A 19,992-nucleotide genomic window follows, 5' to 3' on the forward strand; every position below is an offset into this window, starting at 1 on the left:
CTGTGTTCTGTTCTTTTCTAGGAGGCCCTGTAGCCCACTCAGTGACCTTATTTCCTGGAGTTTCCCTTGTTTGCTGTAGTGACTTAGGGTGGCGTCAACCCAGAGGAATTTTTTTTAATAGACGTTTTTTAGTTTCAGATATATAGAAGAGTTGAGAAGATAGTATGGAAAGTTCTTACACATCCTACATTCAGTTTCCTTTATTATTCACGTCTTATATTCGTGTGGTACATTTGCTACAGTTAATGAACTACCGTGGATACATTATTATAAACTAAAGTCCATCGTTTATTCAGATTTCCTTGGTTTTTTACCAAATGTCCTTTTTCTATTCCAGGATCTTATTCAGGTGACCCTATCTGCATTCAGTTGTCAAGTCTTCTTAGGCTCCTATTGGCTGTGCTCTGTGGTTTCTCACGCTTGTCTTTTTTTTGGACCTTGAAGAGGACTGGTTAGGTGTTCTGTCGGATACCCCTCTGTTGGTGTTTGTCTGGTGGTTGCACTGATGTTTTGGGAGGAAGGCCTTGGAAGAAAAATTGCCATTTTCATTACAAGGTATTGGGGGCCCGTACTGTCAACGTGGTTTATTTATTTATTTATTTATTTGAAAAATATTTATTTATTTATTTGGTTGCACTGGGTCTTAGTTACGGCAGGTGGGCTCCTTAGTTGTGGCATGTGAACTCTCAGTTGGGGCATGCATATGGTATCTAGTTCCCCAACCAGGAATCGAACCTGGGCCCCCTGCCTTGGGAGTGTGTAGTCTTACCCACTGCGCCACCAGGGAAGTCCCCCATCAACATGATTTATAACTGATGATGTTGTCTTGGTCCCCTGGCTGTAGTGGTGCTTGGCAGTTCCCTTCACCGTGAAGTGACTCCCCCCGCCACCCCTCCACACTGTGTGCCTTGGAAGGAAGTCACTGCCCTCAGTGCTCACTCGGGAACAAGAGTTGGAGTGTCTACATAGATTATTCGGAATCCTTCTGCAAAGGAGATTTTGTGTCTTCTCTTCCATTTATTTATTCATTTATTTATTTGTGTCAGTATGGACTCGTGTGTCTTTATAATTTGAGTTATGGCTCACTTAGAATAGTTCTATAGCAACAAAGTACTGTTTGTTGAAAGTCTTGCTTTCCTTAGGCTGTGTTATTGATATTCACCAAAGTACATAATACTTCATTACCTTAAGTTATAAGTGAATGGAAAAAGGCAATAAATACCACGAGTTTGGGCAAGAATGGTGTCTTTCCAGCTACAGTGGTCAAGGGATTAGTGTGTTGGGCCGCATTTTGAAGTTACTGCCATGCAGCACGGCAGGGGGAGGGCAGGGAACGCTCAGGAAATGGTGATTGGTCCCGTGGCCGGTCATGTAGGGTCTGAATCGATGTTGAGGGAGCCTCAGGGGGCAGGGAGAGACCCCCTTCCTCCCTTAATTTTCTGTATAATATACGCTTCTTTGTTAGAGGCAGTTTGGAAAGAATGGTGGATTTGCTTAAAAGAAAAGTTTGCTGCTGGTCTCGGGGAACGAAGGGGCTTAAGGCTGTCCAGGCTGCAGGAGTCCTGAAAGTCCACACGTCACCTTTTCTTCGTAGAGTGTTCGTCCTTTTTGTGGCGAGGCACGGGGCTTGATGAACACATGAGGGAAAGATTCAAGTGGCAGAGGGAAAGAGGCCAAGTTGGGGAGGCATGAGGTAGGGGTCTCTGAGCTGCGCTGGGAGCAGTGGTAAGAAAACGACTGTAGAAAACATGGTGGAAGATTGTCAAGGTTTGGATTTGGGGGCAAGAGATAAAGAAAAGCAGGTAACTCTCAGGTTTCAAGATAGAAAATGCTATTCTGAAAACTTAGAATGGTGATTCTTTGCTTGCCAAGCTCCTGTTCTGTGTAAGTCAGTTTACAGTAGGGAATTTCCAAGTACCCATTCCAGGTCGGGCAAGTCAGAGATGCTCAGTGGGGTTTGGCGAGGCCAGGCCTTGGCGGTGGTAGCAATGCGCTCACGTTCTTCAGGGGGTGTTAACTCCTTTCATTGTGTTGTTCTCCCACAGAGTTTTAGGTTTGGTGTGGAAATTGCCTATGTGGGAGCTACAATCTTGGATGTCTGCAAGCGAGTAAGAAAAAAGACTTTGGTTGGAGGCAACCATCAGAGTAAGGCTTTCAGTTACACGTATTTGTTACACAGATTAGCTTCCCTCTTTATCTGGATTTGCCCTAGAGTTTGTGCTTTCTCCCAAAAGGTGGCATTCGAGGTGACACTAAGGGGCAGGTGGCCCTGCTGTCCCGGACCAACGCCAACGTGTTTGATGAGGCTGTCCGGGTGACGGAAGGAGAAGTGCCTGCCCGGATCCACCTGATAGGGGTAGGAGTGCGTTTCTGTTCTCTGCTCTCGCCCGGAAACATTGCCGACACACAGAGCCATTGAAAACGGCCCACATGTCCAGGCTTACTCTGCACACAGGCATTTGGGTTTGTGACTGTTCCCGAGCTTGCGCTGTGAAGTCCTTCCCCCTGGCCATTCTGGTCCAGCGAGTCCTGTAAAGTCTGGCCCAGCAAGGACTGTGGACCTTTTCCTCCGTTATTTAAAAAAAAAAAAAGAATGCCCTTCTAACCTGTGTGCATGCGGGGCTGCCAGCTGCCTGTGAGTGTCCTGGGGTGTGATGATCAGTCGTGTAAGACAAGCGAGGTGACGGCACAGCTGGGAGGTGCCCGGGGCTCCAGATGCAGAGTGGACACTGGTTCTAGCTCTGCTTCTTCACTAACTGTGTGTGGCTTGTGGCAGGCGACTCAGCCCCTCTGTCTCTGGGACAGCGACACTGCTTGTTTCACAGGGAAGCTAGGAGGATTGAGTGACATGTGTATGGCGTTTTTAACTCTTGGAAGCAAGAGTTTTATGTCTAAGAGACATTCACCCGTTCATGTATGAAAAAAATATTTTCTAGGGCCTACTATGTGTAGACCCTCTGTACATACAGTAAGTGAATCAAAATAAAAAATTTCTGATGCTCCTTTTTTTAATTTATAAAGATTATGTAACCAAGTTACAGAAGTTTTGGAAATTAAAAGAAAAAAATCACCCTTAATCTCAGTGTTTTATGTAAAAATTCTCATTTTTGCTAATTATTTACGTCTTTGGCCTTATAGTTGTGTATTTTTACACAATTGCATTTAGAGTGTACAAAAAAGAGTATGTGTTTTTTACTCCACCCACGAGCATATTTTCTCCCATGTTGCTATTTGAGTGACTTTACAATACTTTCTCAGTGGATGTAGCATAGTTTAGCCATCTTTGTTATTGTAAGGAAATGGTACTGTTGGAGCATCTTCCACGCCAGGCAGGATGTGAGCTTGTCCTCTCCCCTGTCTCACTCCCACATGTGTCATCCCGCTTGATCACTTCTGGTTACGTTATAATCTGTACTGTCTTATTTTGGTCTCAGTTTGATGTTAATGTTTTATGTGTCCCTTCCCCAAATGATCTAAACCCTTGGAGTGTGGAGCCTTTGTCCTGGGCCCCAGTCAGCGCTCAGTACACGCTTCCCAGTAGAGGTGGGCTGAACTGGGAGGGTCAGGCCCTCTCCTCCAGGAGCTGACCTTTTAACAGATCCAGTACCTGTAGACAGTCTAGTTCTTTCCTCAGAAGGAACAGCGGCGAGTGTTTGTGCTCCACGCTCAGTATTCAGGTCTCATCTGTCTTCTTTGCTGCAGCTGTTTTATATTCGTGGAAGGTAGATGATTTAAATTGCCTTCTTTGACATGAAAGCAATATGTAGCTAGTTCTTGCCTTTTTTTTAAACGTAGGAGAAGTCTGAGGGAGCAGCCAGAGCTTAGCACTGGGTCATCCCGAGTTTGCAGGCTGCGTTGTAACCTCTGCTTTTGTGCGTAATGAAGGTTCCCACTTGATGTCTTTATGCATTGGGTGCAATTTGAGATCTGTTTCCAAAAAAAGCGTCTCATTTCAAAATCCCACCTCTACATTTGCTTTACTTTGTCCTGTTAACAATAGTAACAAAAATAAAACAAAATTAAAAACAACATAACACCAAAAAATTCCCACCGAAAAACTTTTTCAGGGGATTAAATCATTTGGATTGGACAGAATCATTGATATTTGGACGCTTCTTCAGCCGGAGGAAGAACGGAAGAGACGTGAGTGTCCTCCTTGGCACACAGTGGCGGGGTGGAGGAGGGCGGGCAGGTTCTGAGTCAGTTCCCGTTTGCTCTGGAGGAGCCAGTGTGGCGGCTTCTCATCAGCGGTGGGATGCCAGAGACCTCCTGTTTTCAGAGGCACCGATGGCTCTTTCCAGACCCTTTTCTGAGGAGTCTAAGTTTCTCTGTCACGCTGGCCCCTAGGCCGTCTTCCCCACCATCTTTCTGTCTGCCCGGGCGACCTCACACACCGAGACTTCTGCATGGGCCCCATGTAATCCTTTCTAATTTTCTGTAGCGCTTTCGTTTTTTCATTACTGCACAATTTCGAATCCCTGAGAAGCAGACAAGGATGTCAGCAGGGCTCTTGACCCTGAGTTTGGAGCTGGAGGGGCTATGGCACAGGTCACTGCGCTGACTTGCCCAGGCACCCACGGCAGGTTAGTGATGCCGTCGAGCCTGGACCTGGGTCTCCAGCTCTGAGACCATTCATTTATCATGTGGTCAGTGAGGAGTGCACGTCGGTGCAGCCTGTGTCACCTTGACCCCTACTCCTGTTCCCTCTAGGAAACCTCGTCATTAAAGACAGGTTCATCAGAAGGTGGGTGCACAGAGAGGGCTTCAGTGGCTTCAAGCGGTATGTGACTGCGGCCGAGGACAAGGAGCTGGAAGCCAAGATTGCGGTCGTGGAGAAGTACAACATCCGGATTCCAGAGCTGGTGGAAAGGATAGAGAGATGCCACATAGAGGACTTGGACTTTGCAGGTGAGGGACACGGGGGCTCTTCACTTCCCCCTGGGGGCGGGGGCAGCCCGCCTCTGGTGCCTCTTGCCAGCGTGGACATCATGGGTGACTAGGGGCGGCTGTGTTAGTGGAACAAGGCTGCTGTTCTCCTGTGGCCCCTTTATTTCTGTTCTACTTCCAGCCCGTAGAAGGGGCTCCCGAGTCCCATCTCTGCTACCGGCTGACCCTTGGCAAACCCCCAGCCTCTTCTGGGCCTCTGTCCCCTCGTGCGTAGGAAGCAGGCGGTGGGCAGCCGCCATGAGCTCTGGACTGGAACTCGGCCGTGTTCGCAACACCTGCAACGAATTTCTACTTTCCCCTCGTCTTTTTTTTGTCTCTCCCTTTTTTATTCTGACTGAGGTTTCCTCTTCCCCCTTTTTCTGCAGAGCCGCACCCAGGCAAGAAAACGTAATTAGCGTTTTGGGAGTGGTGGGAAGTGTAAGCTTTTCACCTCTTTCCTTTCTTTCCCAGTCACCCCCTCATCTGCCCGTCCGCTGTGTTTCTGTTCCAGAGTACATCTTGGGCACTGTGCACAAGGCCAAAGGCCTGGAGTTTGACACTGTGCATGTCCTAGATGATTTCGTGAAAGTGCCTTGTGCTAGGCACAACCTCGCTCAGCTGCCCCACTTCAGAGTCGGTAAGGAGACCGCTGGCGCCTCACTGCAGGGCTGCCTTGCTTTTTCTTGCACGGTGTGGCTCCTTGGAAGGATCCTTCTAGAACAAGAAAATCCTCCTACTCCTAAATTTGTTGTTTTTAGACTGTGTGTTTAGAAAAACTGAGCCTCCAGGGTCCACCTCCCTCAGGGCTGCTCGGAGGGCAGCTGTGTTTATTGCATCCTGTTTAACCTGCACCGGCTCTTCAGCTGTGGGTTTTTCCCCATCAGACAGAAGCTCTAAAACAGTTTACCTGCTCGCCAAGGTGTTTTTCTTTAATTAATTCTCCTTTTTATTAAAGAGGCCCGAAAATCATACAAGGGATTAGTGTAAGCACTCTATCATTTGTCTGCTTTTGTATCAGTTTATACTGAAGGCTACCTGTTAAACTCTAAGCATCAGTGCTGTTTTTTTTTTTTTTTTGTGGTACGTGGGCCTCTCACTGTTGTGGCCTCTCCCGTTGTGGAGCACAGGCTCCGGACGCGCAGGCTCAGCGGCCATGGCTCTCGGGCCCAGCCGCTCCGCGGCATGTGCGATCTTCCCGGACCGGGGCATGAACCCGTGTCCCCTGCATCGGCAGGCGGACTCTCAACCACTTGCGCCACCAGGGAAGCCCAGTGTTGTTGTTTTGGTTTTAAGTCTTATAATAAAACCATTTGAAGTTTTCCCACAAACAGACAAACAAAAGCTCTCTGTTAGTCATGGAGTCAAAATGTGGGTGTTCTGTGCCCCTAGTCTGTTAGAGTTTTGTTTCTTTTCGGAGTTGGTGTTTGTAGGAAAATTTTGCTTATAAAGCCAGCAAATCCTGAGGGTTTTTTGGGGCGATGGGGAGTAGTAAACTTTTTTTTTTTTGGCTGTGTTGGGTCTTCGTTGCTGCACGCGCGCTTTGCACACGGGCTTTCTCTAGTTGCGGTGAGCGGGGGCTGCTCTTTGTTGTGGTGCATGGGCTTCTCATTGCAGTGGCTTCTCTTGTTGCGGAGCACGGGCTCTAGGCGCACAGGCTTCAGTAGTTGCAGCACATGGGCTCAGTAATTGCGGCACAGGCTCTAGGGCGTGCGGGCTTCAGTAGTTGCAGCACGTGGGCTCAGTAGTTGTGGCATGTGAGTCCTAGAGCACATGGGCTTCAGTAGTTGAGGCATGTGGGCTCAGTAGTTGTGGCGCGGGCTCTAGGATGCATGGACTTCAGTAGTTGTGCATGGGTTCAGTAATTGTGGCTTGTGGGCTCTTGAGCACAGGCTCAGTAGTTGTGGTGCATGGGCTTCAGTAGTTATGGCTTGCAGGCTCTTGAGCTCAGGTTCAGTAGGTGTGGCGCATGGGCTTAGTTGCTCCACGGCATGTGAGATCTTCCCGGACCAGGGATCAGACCCGTGTCCCCTGCATTGGCAGGCAGATTCTTAACCACTGCGCCACCAGGGAAGACCCAAATAGTAAACGTTTAGATAAGAATATAAATTTCTGTAAGCAGGCTTCTGTGTTGATTTTTTTTTCCCCTTTGCTTTCTTCAGAGTCATTTTCTGAGGACGAGTGGAATTTACTGTATGTAGCAGTAACTCGCGCCAGGAAGCGTCTCATCATGACCAGGTCACTGGAGAACATCTTGACTTTGGCTGGGGTAAGAGGACAGCACGAGTTAATTGAACAACGTCCGGATTTTACCGGTTTGAATAAGGGATCAGCCAACCCGGGGCCTTCGAGGCTTTTGGTTGGGGGTCTGCATCAGAAGAGAGGGACTTCTCTTTCTTGGGTGCTTGGAGGCCGATTGCCAGTGGGGGAGGGTCCTTCCTAACCACAGAAACAAAAACCTGGGTTCTTTTCTACGTTCTTTCCTGAGTCAGTTTTAAAAGTTCTTTTTAAAACACTAACTGCGCTCACGTCTTTGGTGAGTTCTCCCTGCTCGGTTAGCGCTCAGCACTCTTCGGGAAGAACAGCAGGAATGTCCTCTGGGTCTGCACGCCCTCCTCCTGCTCCCTGGTCCCTTTTGGACTGGTGGACTCCAGACTTGGACAGAATGTGTCCTGCCAGGGAGAGCGCGTGTTCAGGCACCTGTCCTTGTCACTGGTGAGAAGCAGGAAAGTGTCAGCCCTCCCTCTTTACCCCTCACAGACCAGCCCCCTCCCCCACCCCCTCATTTCCACGTCTTTTCTGCCTTTCAGGGTCTAGAGGATAAGCTGTTCAGTTTTTTCAACGCTGTTGGGTTGAAACTAGAACAGAAATTTGAGCTAATGGTTACTACTTCGTCTGTCTTTCCCTGAAGCAAAGATTCTTAAGCCTGAAACATAAAACTTACACGTAAAAGAGACTGTAAATATTCTTTTTTTTTTTTTCCTTTTGGCTGTGCTGCATGGCTTGCAGGATCTTAGTTCCCTGACCAGGGATTGAACCCTGCATTGGAAGTCTTAACCACCAGATCGCCAGGGAAGTCCCTATAAATACTCTTTTTTCCTTAGCCGTCTCCCAAACGTGTGAGGTTTTGTACAGTAGGAGGATTTAGTCCAAGTGCTGTAGTGCGTGTTCTCTCAGAGGTGAGAACACTGGGAGCTGCAGAATCTCAGCTTTGCTGCTCACGGCTTGGGGCCTGGGCTGGGGGAGATGGGGGGCAGTGGTCCTTTCTAGTAAGTGGTGTCCACGGTCTCAGAGTTGGTAAGTGGTGGTAACACAGAACCCTGATGCTCATAATCGAATATCTGTTGAGTGTCTGATGTGTTCCAAGTGCGTGTCTAGGCCCTGGGGTGTGATAGTGGGCCGGAGAAATTCCTTCCCTCACAGAGCCTGAGTTCTAGGACGAGAGATAGATGGTAAACAAGTTAGCAAATAGCATTTCTCTTCACATTCTTGAGGAAGAGTGTGTCAGCGCTTAAAAGGGAGAAATTGCAGATGAATATGCTGTATGACCTGTCGTGGCAGCAAAAGCTTCCTGTGTGAGGCTGATGACCTTGCATTTTTATTGCACTTTTCTCTGAACCCTCTCTGGCACTTGTCTTCCATGCCTCTCTAAGACAGGCCTGTTTGGCCATAAGAATGTTTCTGGAATTTGAAGTCAGCTGCATGCTTCCCCAGCAGCTTTGCTTCGCCTGGGCCTCGCTGTGTGTAACAGCTAATGTGTCAGCGCTTAGAACTGTAAGCCTTTTTCTTTGGCTGCACCCTTGGTGGCACCTGGGTCACCCAGTGGGGTTTCCAGAGATGACTTAGAGCAGAGTGCTGCCGTCTCTTTCTGTCAAGGGCCAGACGGTAAATATCTGAGGCTTTGCAGTCCTGCAGTTTCTGCTGTGTCTTCTCAACTCTGCCACCACAGCAAAGAGAGCTGTGGGCCATCTGTTAACAAACGGTGGGCCACGTCCCAATAAAACTTTATTGACAGCAGCAGATGCTGGTCTGGATTTGGCCCCTGGTTGCAGTTTGCTGACTCCTAGTGTAGAGATAAGCATGGCTTTTTTTAACCTCTAAAACCAGTACCCTAGGGAGTGAAGTAGGAGAGTAATTTTTATGTACAAATAATCTGTACCTGCTGTGTGAGTTTTTGCATAAACTTTGATCATAAGTAATTTTTTTTAGAACCTGTAGTATGGTTTTCTTGTAGAACCTGTGTTATGGTAGTGGTTAGATCTGTAACAAAAGCAGATTGTCACATCCGTGACTTTTTGTTTTTTTTTTTGCGGTATGTGGGCCTTCCACTGTCGCGGCCCCTCCCACTGTGGAGCACAGGCTCTGGACGCACAGGCTCAGCGGCCATGCCTCACAGGCCCAGCTGCTCCGCGGCATGTGGGATCTTCCCGGACCGGGCCACAAAGCCATGTCCCTTGCATCGGCAGGCGGACTCTCAACCACTGTGCCACCAGGGAAGCCCTCATCTGTGACTTCTAATGGAGGTCTTGTAGAGCAGTGATACTTCACAACATGGGCTACATAAGGAAAATTTTGAGACGTTTTAAAGTTGAGAAAATGGTATATCGAATTTCCGTGTACAAATCACCCATGTGTATATTTGGAGTCCACATCTCTAAAACGCCCTGGACCTTTCTCTCGTAACCACGGTCCCATTTTATATCTTATAAAATTTATGGTGATTCCTTATGGGCTCTACTACCCATTCTGCAGTCATACTTTTATGATTATCTCAGAAATGTCTTTTACAGTTGATTTGTTCAAATTAGGACCCAAACGCATGTTTGGTTATAAGGTCTTTTAAGCTTCTTAATTTAGAGCAGCCCAGGACCCCCTGCGTCCTTTCTGACGCTCCTGTCTTTTTGTGGAAACCTAGTTGGTTGTCCCCCAGAACGTCTCCCGTTCTGGGTTTGTTCTGCTGTCCCCCGCCCTGGGCTCCCCATCACTGGAAGTCACTGCAGGGGCATGACTGGATTTGGGTCTAACTGTTCTGGCCAGAATCCTCCATGGGGGGTGGGGTGGGCAGGGGGCTTTGCTTTGTGTTGCATCCCATCAGGAGGCAGTGATTTCAGATTCTCTCCCTCTTAGTGATGCTCAGACTGTTTACCTTTTTAGTAGACAGGGCTAGGAAATCCGTATTTTTGAAAAGAAAAATCAACAGTTCTGATTATTATCATACTGATAATTCCAGTCGCAATTTTTAATTTAAACTTCTTGTTGTTAAACGTGACACAAATGTATAAAACACACGGGCGGGCGCAACTAGGGGTGAGGTGGGCGTCCACCCAGGTCAGGAGAGTGGGTCTGCCAGCTGTCCCCACTGCCTTCCTGGTGGCCTCACAGCCAGCACCCCCACCCCACCCCCACCCCCGGGAGTAGCCACCGCCCCAGCTGTGACCACAAACACTTTCTCACTTTTCCTCAGTTTTTTGCCGAGTGTGCACCACAGACAGTGAAAACCTTTTCTTCACCTGCTGTCCTTCTGCTCCCGTTTCGTGAGGCTGCTCTGTGTCCGCACTGTCGGAGCCTGTGGCCAATTACATTTATAAACCTCATCACTTGTGGTTTTCCAGCCCAATCAGATTTAACCTTTAAGGATTTTTACTTCTTTTAAATGCTTGAATATTTTCTCTTACACTGAAAATCTTGGTTCCGAACAGTATTTATTACTTACTTATTTACACTATTCTGTGTATAAAAGTTTTAATGTAATACCAGTATTACTGTTGGCAGAATACTGTATGGAATTTAAGATTTCCTACCAGCTCTGTTTCCCCACATTCCACTGAGGATGTGCAGTCAGAAGAGCATGTTCTGAAGGTGCCTGAGATGAGTCTCTCTTTGTGTGGTATGATCACCAGTTTAATTGTAGGCAGATATGTTTCTTTGTCTACACTTCCTGAAAGAATTGCTTTCCTGTTTGATTATCGTTTTTGAATGTATAAAACTTATGTTTTCAAAGTGAAAACTTTGTAACACATGTATCCCCGAGAAGTCTCATTCCCTCCCTGTCTCCTGCAGACTTTCTCTCCCTCCATTGTTGATAGCTAGTTTTTATTTATTTTTAAATTTTTGGCTGCGTTGGGTCTTCGTTGCTGTGCACGGGCTTTCTCTAGTTGCGGCGAGCGGGGGCTGCTATTCATTGTGGTGCGCAGACTTCTCATCGCAGTGGCTTCTCTTGTTGTGGAGCAAGGGCTCTAGGCGCACAGGCTTCAGTGGTTGCAGCACGCGGACTCAGTAGTTGTGGCATGTGGGCCCTAGAGCACGTGGGCTTCAGTAGTTGCGGCATGCGGGCCCTAGGGCACAGGCTCAGTAGTTGTGGCACACGGGCTTAGTTGCCCTGCGGCATGTGGGATCTTCCCAGACCAGGGATTGAAGCCATGTCCCCTGCATTGGCAGGTGGATTCTTAACCACTGTGCCAACCAGGGAAGTCCCGATAGCTAGTTTTTAAAAATTAGTTTTTGATTTATCCTTCAGTATTTCTTTTTGCAAATATTGGCAGATATGTGTATATATATTCTTCTGTTCTCCTTTTTCACAGAAAGTAGCATTCTGTAATATTCTGTACCTCACTTTGTCACCGAGAAATAGACATGGAAATCATTCTTTATCAGTTCCTTTTTTTTTTAATACATTTTTAAATAAATCTTTACTGGGGTATAATTGCTTCACAATGTTGTGTTAGTTTCTGCTGTATAACAAAGTGAATCAGCTATATGCACACACATATCCCCATATCCCCTCCCTCTTGCGTCTCCCTCCCACCCTCCCTATCCCACCCTTCTAGGTCATCACAAAGCACCGAGCTGATCTCCATGAGCTGTGCAGCAGCTTCGCACCAGCCATCCATTTTACATTTGGTAGTGTATGTATGTCAGTGCTACTCGCTGACTGCATCCCAGCTTCCCCTTCCCCCCTGGGTCCTCAATCTGTTCTCAACGTCTGCATCTTTATTCCTGCCCTACCACTAGGTTAATCAGTACCATTTTTCTAGATTCCATATATATGTGTTAGCATACAGTATTTGTTTTTCTTTTTCTGACTTACTTCACTCTGTATGACAGACTCTGGGTCCATCCACCTCACTACAAATAACCCATTTTCGTTCCTTTTTATGGCTGAGTAATATTCCATTGTATATATGTGCCACATCTTCTTTATCCATTCGTCTGTCGATGGACATTTAGGTTGTTTCCATGTCCTGGCTATTGTAAATAGTGCTGCAATGAACATTGTGGTACATGTTATCTTTTTGAATTATGGTTTTCTCAGGGCTATATACCCAGTACTAGGATTGCTGGGTCATATGGTAGTTCTGTTTTTAGTTTGTTTTTTTTTTTTTTTTTTTTTCGCGCTACGCAGGCCTCTCACTGCTGTGGCCTCTCCCGTTGCGGAGCACAGGCTCCAGACGCGCAGGCTCAGCGGCCATGGCCCATGGGCCCAGCCGCTCTGCAGCATGTGGGACCCTCCCAGACCGGGGCATGAACCTGTGTCCCCTGCATCGGCAGGTGGACTTTCAACCACTGTGCCACCAGGGAAGCCCTGTTTTTAGTTTTTTAAAGGAGCTGCATACTGTTCTCCATAGTGGCTGTATCAATTTACATTCCCACCAACAGTGCAGGAGGGTTCCCTTTTCTCCACACCCTCTCCAGCATTTATTGTTTCTAGATTTTTTGATGCTGGCTCTTTATCAGTTTCTAAAGCTCTTTCTCCTTTTTACAGCTGAGTAGTATTCACTGTGTCCATTTATCATGATTTATGTAGCTCCTCACTGATGGGTATTGGGTTCTTTCCAATCTTTTGGTTTTAAAACTAATGCCACAATGCATAATCTTATGCACAAGTCATGTTCTGTTTTTGCCAGTGCTTCTTGGGGATACATTTCTATAGTCTAAATTTCTGGGTCAAGGGTAAATGGATATGTCATTTTTCTGGGTATTGCTAAATTCATCACATGGATTTTATACCTTAGAGTCCCACAAGTTATGTATTAGAGTCTAATAGGCTTTTTTTTTTTTTTTTTTTTTTTTTGCTGTACGCGGGCCTCTCACTGTTGTGGCCTCTCCCGTTGCGGAGCACAGGCTCTGGACGCGCAGGCTCAGCGGCCATGGCTCACGGGCCCAGCCGCTCCGCGGCATGTGGGATCTTCCCAGACTGGGGTACGAACCCGTGTACCCTGCATCGGCAGGCGGACTCTCAACCACTGCGCCACCAGGGAAGCCCTCTAATAGGCTTTTTAAAACTAACTGGAAGCTTATCAGTTGGTCACTGCATATATTTTATGGGGAAAATGAATTTTCTCCATGGAAAAAAGAACACAGACTCTAGAGAAATACTTCCCCCTTACTGAGGCTGGGCTGGGAAACATCTGTTGGCCCACAGGGTGGGGGGCTCTGAGGAAGCCCCGGAAATATTGCCCATTTGCGTGACTAGATGTTTCTAAGTCTGAAGGACCTTGCCTGAGGACTTCTGCTTTTTCTTTATCGCAGCTGCAATATGAATCAATTTGGGGGCATCCTGTTTCAGAAGTGGCTAAGTCTACCCTCAGCTCATGGGAGATCTTGGAGGTTCTGGAGGGGGAGAGGAGGGTAGTCACTGGAGAAGGTGAAAGCAAGTCGTGCCTGGTGAGGATTTAGAACAAAAGGGAGCCCTTGTTTCCTGCTATCTTATCACCTGTAAGGTGATGAGCCATCCTGGTCTCCCCTGTAACCAAAAGTAGGGCAGGCAGACTCCTTTTTCTCTGACCCCCTTAGAAAATCTAGGTAAACACCTTTTGTTTCTTTAAGTTTTGAGGAAGCGAGGGGATCATTACATTATTGAATTATTAAATGACGTGGAGTTATGCTGGTTGCTCAAAGACGCTTCTCAGCCTCAGCATCTTGGATTCTGAACCCAGCGCTCACGGGTCTCTCCTTAGAACAGGGCCTGCACAGAGTCAGCACTCAGTGCGCATTTGTGGGATGAGGGACAGCAGCATCCCCTCCTGTTGAGAGGCTTTGCGGGGCCAATTCTACAGATCCGGGTCAGACTGGGTCCTCCACGTGGGCGCTCTGAGACCTTGGCAAGTTACTCATTGCTCTGTACCTCTGTTTCCTAGTCTGTAATACTGGCAAAACGGCGATCACCACACCTCAGAGGAGACGGTTAGAGAAGGGTTGTGATGAGCTGGTGAGATAACTGCATTACAGTCGATTGGGAGAAGCGTCAGGGTCCTCAGAGATGGCTACTTGTCTTTGAGACGTTGACCTCCAGGGGCAGAGGCCGAGGGAGGCCTGGCATTTAGGAGGAGATTAATAATAAGCAGGACATATAATAGTAAATCATAAAACAGGTAAATCGATTGCATCGAGATGTAAAGCTTCAGTGTGATAAAGTAACAGCTAACATATAGTTAACCCTTAAAAAAAACATCTTTCGTGATGCAGTTGTCGTTTTGCCAGTTTTACTGATAAGAAAACTGAGGCACCGCGTAGAATCACCTGCCCAAAGGTGCACTACCCCAAAGTGGGTAGACTGGGCTGTGAACTGAGGTGAGTCTGCTGGGCCTGTGCCCTTCACCGTGCCGGCCGCTGCTTTGCATGAAGTTAAAAGGCCTGTCACGGAGTGGAGGGGACACTTCCCCCATCCGTCCTGCATGTGCTTACTAAGCACAGCTGTACTCAGCACTGTACTGGGCACAGTGCTGAGGTCGTGGGCATGAGCCAAGCATAACTCTGCCCTCCTTGAGCTTATGTGATTGTGGAAAAGAGGACCCACACAGTCATAAAGAACTGCACATTCCTGAGACACAGGCAACCTAGTGGGTAAATGGGCAGAGGAAGCCCCAGGGGCCAGGGAATCTGTTAAAAAATATATATTTATGCAGCCTCCTTGATGGTCAGGGAAATGCAACCTAAAATTGTCTGATGGGTGAGAATGAAGAAGTCTGTCCTTTCAGATTCTGGCCAGGATGGTCAGGGGTGGGCACTGGTTCTCAAAGTGTGGTCAGAGGAACCTTCTGGGAACCTTTCACAATACACACTGTACGTGTACTCTGTGCTCTTCTCATAATACTGGGTAGTTACTTGCCCTTTTCCCTCAGTGCTCTCACAAGTGTACAGTGGAGTTTTCCAGAGGCCACATGGCATGTCGTCACCACAGATTGAACCCAGAGGCAGAGATGGGAGCCCAGTTGCCTTCTTTTAAGCCGGACATGAAAGAGATTTGCAAAAATGTATAGCAATGCTACTCTTCTCGTTAAGGTTTTTTTTTTTTTTTTAATAAAAACCCTGCAATTATTTGAGCCATTATTTAAGTGTTACAGGCAGTAGAACACAACGCCTAATTGACATATTAGCTGTCCAGTCTGTTTATTTACTTTTATTGAGCTGGCTTGTTTTCATGGTACCCGTTGTTTTTTTTCTTTTTTGGCCACACTGCACGGCATGTGGGATCTTAGTTCCCCAACCAGGGATTGAACCCGTGCCCCCTGCATTGAAAGGCAGAGTGTTAACCACTGGACTGCTGGGGAAGTCCCTTGTTAAGGTTTTTTTTTTTTTCAATACAGTTGTTTTTCATAAAAATATACAGGTTAACATATGATAGGTTTATTATGTTATGTTTTAAATGAATTAATAAACATTTTAAAACGTTTGGGACTTCCCTGGTGGTGCAGTGGTTAAGACTCCAGGCTCCCAATGCAGGGGGCCTGGGTTCGATCCCTGGTCAGGGAGCTAGATCCTACATGCATGCCGCAACTAAGAGTTCGCATGCGTCAACTAAGGAGCCCATGAGCTGCAACTAAGACCTGGCACAACCAAAAAACAAAAGTTTAAATTTCTAATCAGGTAAACATTAGTAGCTCTAACTCATGGAAGCAATACCTCTTTGGAGCCTTCAATGTTTATTAGTGTAAAGGAGTCCCGAGACCAAAATGTTTGAAAACCACTGCTCTGCAGCAGTGTTTTTCCAACTGTAGATTGCAATTTATTAACGACTTAGGAACCTAGTTAGTGGGTTATGATGATCTTTAAAAAAAAAAAAAAAGGGAAGTGGAGTAAAGTCTAAAGGAGGAATCAGTCCACAGCATGTGAGGTTACATACTATTTTGTGAAACTGATTTCAGTCTTTCATACATGCATGTGTGTGTATGTAGAATTGTAAAGCTGAGTGGATTTCTTGGCGTGGATCGGGGTCAGAAAAGGTAGAAAGCCCTGGAGGACCTCTTGCATGTGTGGGTGGGAAATCATGTACAAGGATGTTCATTGCTGCGTTGTTGGAAATAATTTGGTAACATCAGTCTCCACACAAAGGGACTGTCTTAATAAAATGTGGGGGAGTGAGATGATTGAATCCTGTACAGCACTTAAAAGAAATGTACTAGGGCTTCCCTGGTGGTGCAGTGGTTGAGAGTCCGCCTGCCGATGCAAGGGACACGGGTTCGTGCCCCAGTCCGGGAAGATCCCACATGCCGCGGAGCGGCTGGGCCCGTGAGCCATGGCCGCTGAGCCTGCGCGTCTGGAGCCTGTGCTCCGCAACGGGAGAGGCCACAACAGTGAGAGGCCCACATACCGCAAAAACAAAAACAAACAAACAAAAAAACCCAAAAAGAAATGTACTAGATGAGAAGCAAACTAACAGTATAACACTTACGTAAATAAATACCTATAAGATGACACCTTATGTTCTTAGAAATATACGTTAAGTGTAAAGCCAGTTTAGAATGGATTGGAAAGGATTCATGCCAGATTCATGATGCTGCTTTCCCCTAGGGAGGGAATGTGATGACAGATGGGCAAAGGGGACTCCAAGAAAATCTCTAATTTTATTTTAGAAAGGATTTCCCACAGTTAGATCGGGAACACTAGTGTGTATTTATTTTCTGTTCTTTCCTAAAGCAGGTAGCCAGATCCTGAAAGAGAGAAAAACCATATAAATCAGAACTTTGGACACGGATTTTGCAAAAATTGGATAAATAGCCAGTTGTAATCCAAAAAAACATGAAACCATAATTATTTTGTCAGCAAGTATTTGCAGTCTTACTGGTATGCCAGAACCTTGTTAGCCTCCTGTGGGGGGGCAGCAGCAGACCAGACCCTGGTCCCTGTTCTCATGGCATTTCCCGTCTGGCGTTTGATCTGGGTGCCCATTGTGTGCAGTCGCTGAGCACTTAGCTCTCGGTGTTGTGTGTCTTCCTCACAACAGCCGGGTGAAGTGGGTGCTGGCTTCTGTGCATTTTACAGATGGAGAAACTGGGGTTTAGAGAGGTTGAGTGTTTGTCCCCTAGGACAGCCAAAGACTTGCGAGATGGCAGTGGGCAGAACTGATGTGGGCAGGTCTTTTAAGCTCATCTGGGCTGTAAAGAGAATATACAAGTCATCCTTAATGATTCAGGCACAGGTCAGCCTAAGATAAAATCCAGAAATAGTCCTGAAATACCATTATAGCCAACAGTTTCACATTTGTCCGTTAAACCTTTCCTTTATAAACTGGCCGTTTTAGCAAGAATCCAGCTAGACTGGGTCCAGCTGTGAGTGTTCTCTTGGAGACAGTGTTACAGGCAGGAGGAAGGTAGAGAAACGGAGGGAAGATGCAGGGGTCAGTGCTCTTCTCATTCCGGGACTTGTGCAAGGTCTACAGAGTGTTGACAGCCCTCAGCTGTTGGGGTGTCCAAGTAGGAAGTGGCAGAGGCATTGCTGTGACTCTTGTCCTCACTCTTTCCTTCCCAGGAGTATTTCTTGCAAGCAGAGCTGACAAGTAATGTTTTGAAGACAGGCGTGGTCCGCTGCTGCGTGGGGCAGTGCAGCAACGCCATCCCCATGGACACCGTGCTCACCATGCGGAAGCTGCCCATCACCTATGTACGTGTCTCGGCCACGACCTCTGCTCTCCGTAGGATTTAGTTCAGTCGTCTTTGTGCCCATCTGGGTTGTGGGTGAGGGAGGTGAAGGGGAAGCTCGTCCAATCCTTCCATGAGGAAGGCCCAGAGGTGTCTGGTGGGCCTCAGTGTCACAGACGCTGGACCCAGTGGGGCCAGGCTGGGTGACCACAGTCTGGGAGGTGGGCTTGTGTGGACACTCAGGTGAGGACAATTTACCTGGGGGCCTAGTTAGGTTTTTCTTGGCTCTTCATCCCTTGCCTTGATACGTTCTGGGGGATTTGATAGAGCAGAGTCCACCCTGGGCACTTGTGCTGGGGGAGGTACAGCCTCAGGGCCACACAGGCGGGTCTGAAAGCATCAGTCATGATGGCAGTGCTGGTGGTGGTTGTTTCACGCTTCTTGGTGGGAAACGCTTGCCCTTCAATTATTCCCCCTGCTCCCTTTTTCTCATCCCGCCCTGCAGAGCAACAGGAAGGAAAACAAGGGTGGGTACCTGTGCCACTCATGTGCGGAGCAGCGCATTGGGCCGCTGGCCTTCCTGACTGCCTCCCCCGAGCAGGTGCGCGCCATGGACCGCACCGTGGAGAACATCGTGCTGCCCCGGCATGAGGCCCTGCTCTTCCTCGTCTTCTGAGGTGCAGGGAGCTCTCTCCTCCAGCCGGGATGCTGGGCAGACTCCTGCCTGCGTGGACGGTGGCATGGGGGGCTCCCTCCCCAAGACCGGACTCACTCACAGAGCATCTTCTGAAGAAGATGAAGCCGACTGGAGCTGGACTTGCCGTGTCTCCACCCCTGGAGGTAGCCAGACCCCACTGCCCCTCTTCCACCCCAGCAGGCCGGGGATGCAGGGGATGGTCTTTTGATAAAAAAAAAAAAAAAAGAAAAAAAAAGAAAAATTATGTATTTAAACTTTTATTACAAGGTTTCAATTAAACAGGCATTGTAGCACTGGCGTTCCACTGTGTGACGGCCCCTGCCTTCAGCCCTGCTGTTTCTGGACTTTCTCCTTTTCTCCTCTTACTCTTTTCAAAGCTCTGTAACTGTTCACAGTGCACACCAAGCAGAGTAGGAGGCTTATTGTCCAGGGTGACAACTAATGCATCAAAAATGAGAGTTTTCATGCTGTGGGGAATCACACATGTATAAGACACAGGGTGCACCTTTGTCATCACGGGGTTCACAGCCTGAACAGGGAGGCAGCGTGACATATAACAAGACAAGTAGAAAGTGACACTAGCTAGACACCTTGTGTTCCCACAGGTAGAATGGAAGACCAGAAATACCTGAGAGGGAGGCGGAGTAGGCCAGCCACGTTGTGGGGGAGACAGGAGCAGGTGGAGATGGGCAGCTGGTACCTAGTTCACTGCCTGGGGATGCTGGGTGGATGTCGTAATAAAGCTGTTCTTTATAGAGACCAGTGGAAAAACCCACGTTGCTTAGCCGTACATGGATCTGGTTTTTTACATTTTTGCCATGCAGCACTTCAGGGATGCAGATGGCAGGTGAGGGCATTGCCCAGAGAGTTCACCAGCTAGTGTCTGAGCCCAGTCAGCGGAGTGGAGAGCAGACTCCTAGCCTCATTGTTGCGGCCACCCCTAACCTCTCCCACGTCAGGCCTCTAGTGGAGTTTAGCGAGCAGGCCGGTGAGTAAAGCAAGGGTGCTGTTGAATTGGGCTGGGGTGCTTGGAAAGGGTGAGGGACACGTCTGCATATAGCAGAGAATTCACAGAATGGGCCCTGAAGACAGAGGTGGGACGGGTGCTTTCATCTGCTCCGCCGGCATGCCTGGCCTGGCCTCGCCTCATTTGGTGCTTTTGGTTAACTCAGAGCAAAACAGCACGTGAAAGGAAATGGTTTGGATTTGGAGGTCACAGTGCTCAGAGTCGTTCAGAAGAGGGGTTTGTGGGTGGCAAGAGGGGCCATGAACACGTTTTCTGGAAATCTGCTTTTACCAACCAGCGGGGAAGCAACTTATTTATTGGGGAGAAGTCATGAATTCTCTAGACCTTTTCAGAGCACCTGATGTGGGGCAGGGCCTTGGTCGCGGCCGTCTGCAGTCAGCCGTGGTCCTGACTCAGAGAGGTGACAGTAAGAGGTGTGATGCGTGTGGGGTGTTTGGAGGCGGGCCCCTAGGGTGTGGGGCAGAGGGCGTCCGGAGAGGGGGCCGCAC

General features: G+C 47.9%; 1 protein-coding gene across 1 annotated transcript in view; it reads left to right on the forward strand.

The window, feature by feature from the left end:
• Positions 1-18,775, forward strand: part of FBH1 (F-box DNA helicase 1) — a 45,344-nt gene extending 26,569 nt beyond the window's left edge. Inside the window, exons 14-21 of the mRNA XM_082838099.1 lie at positions 2,046-2,145; positions 2,235-2,356; positions 4,068-4,143; positions 4,711-4,908; positions 5,438-5,563; positions 7,086-7,192; positions 17,671-17,802; positions 18,286-18,775. Coding sequence (XP_082694225.1) covers positions 2,046-2,145; positions 2,235-2,356; positions 4,068-4,143; positions 4,711-4,908; positions 5,438-5,563; positions 7,086-7,192; positions 17,671-17,802; positions 18,286-18,456 — 1,032 coding nt within the window. The 3' untranslated portion in view covers positions 18,457-18,775. The remainder of the gene's footprint in view (positions 1-2,045; positions 2,146-2,234; positions 2,357-4,067; positions 4,144-4,710; positions 4,909-5,437; positions 5,564-7,085; positions 7,193-17,670; positions 17,803-18,285) is intronic.
• The last annotated feature ends 1,217 nt before the right edge of the window (positions 18,776-19,992 follow it).

The sequence above is a fragment of the Leucopleurus acutus genome (genome assembly GCF_964270905.1).
Source record: "Leucopleurus acutus genome assembly, chromosome: 1".
Lineage (NCBI taxonomy): Eukaryota > Metazoa > Chordata > Mammalia > Artiodactyla > Delphinidae > Leucopleurus > Leucopleurus acutus.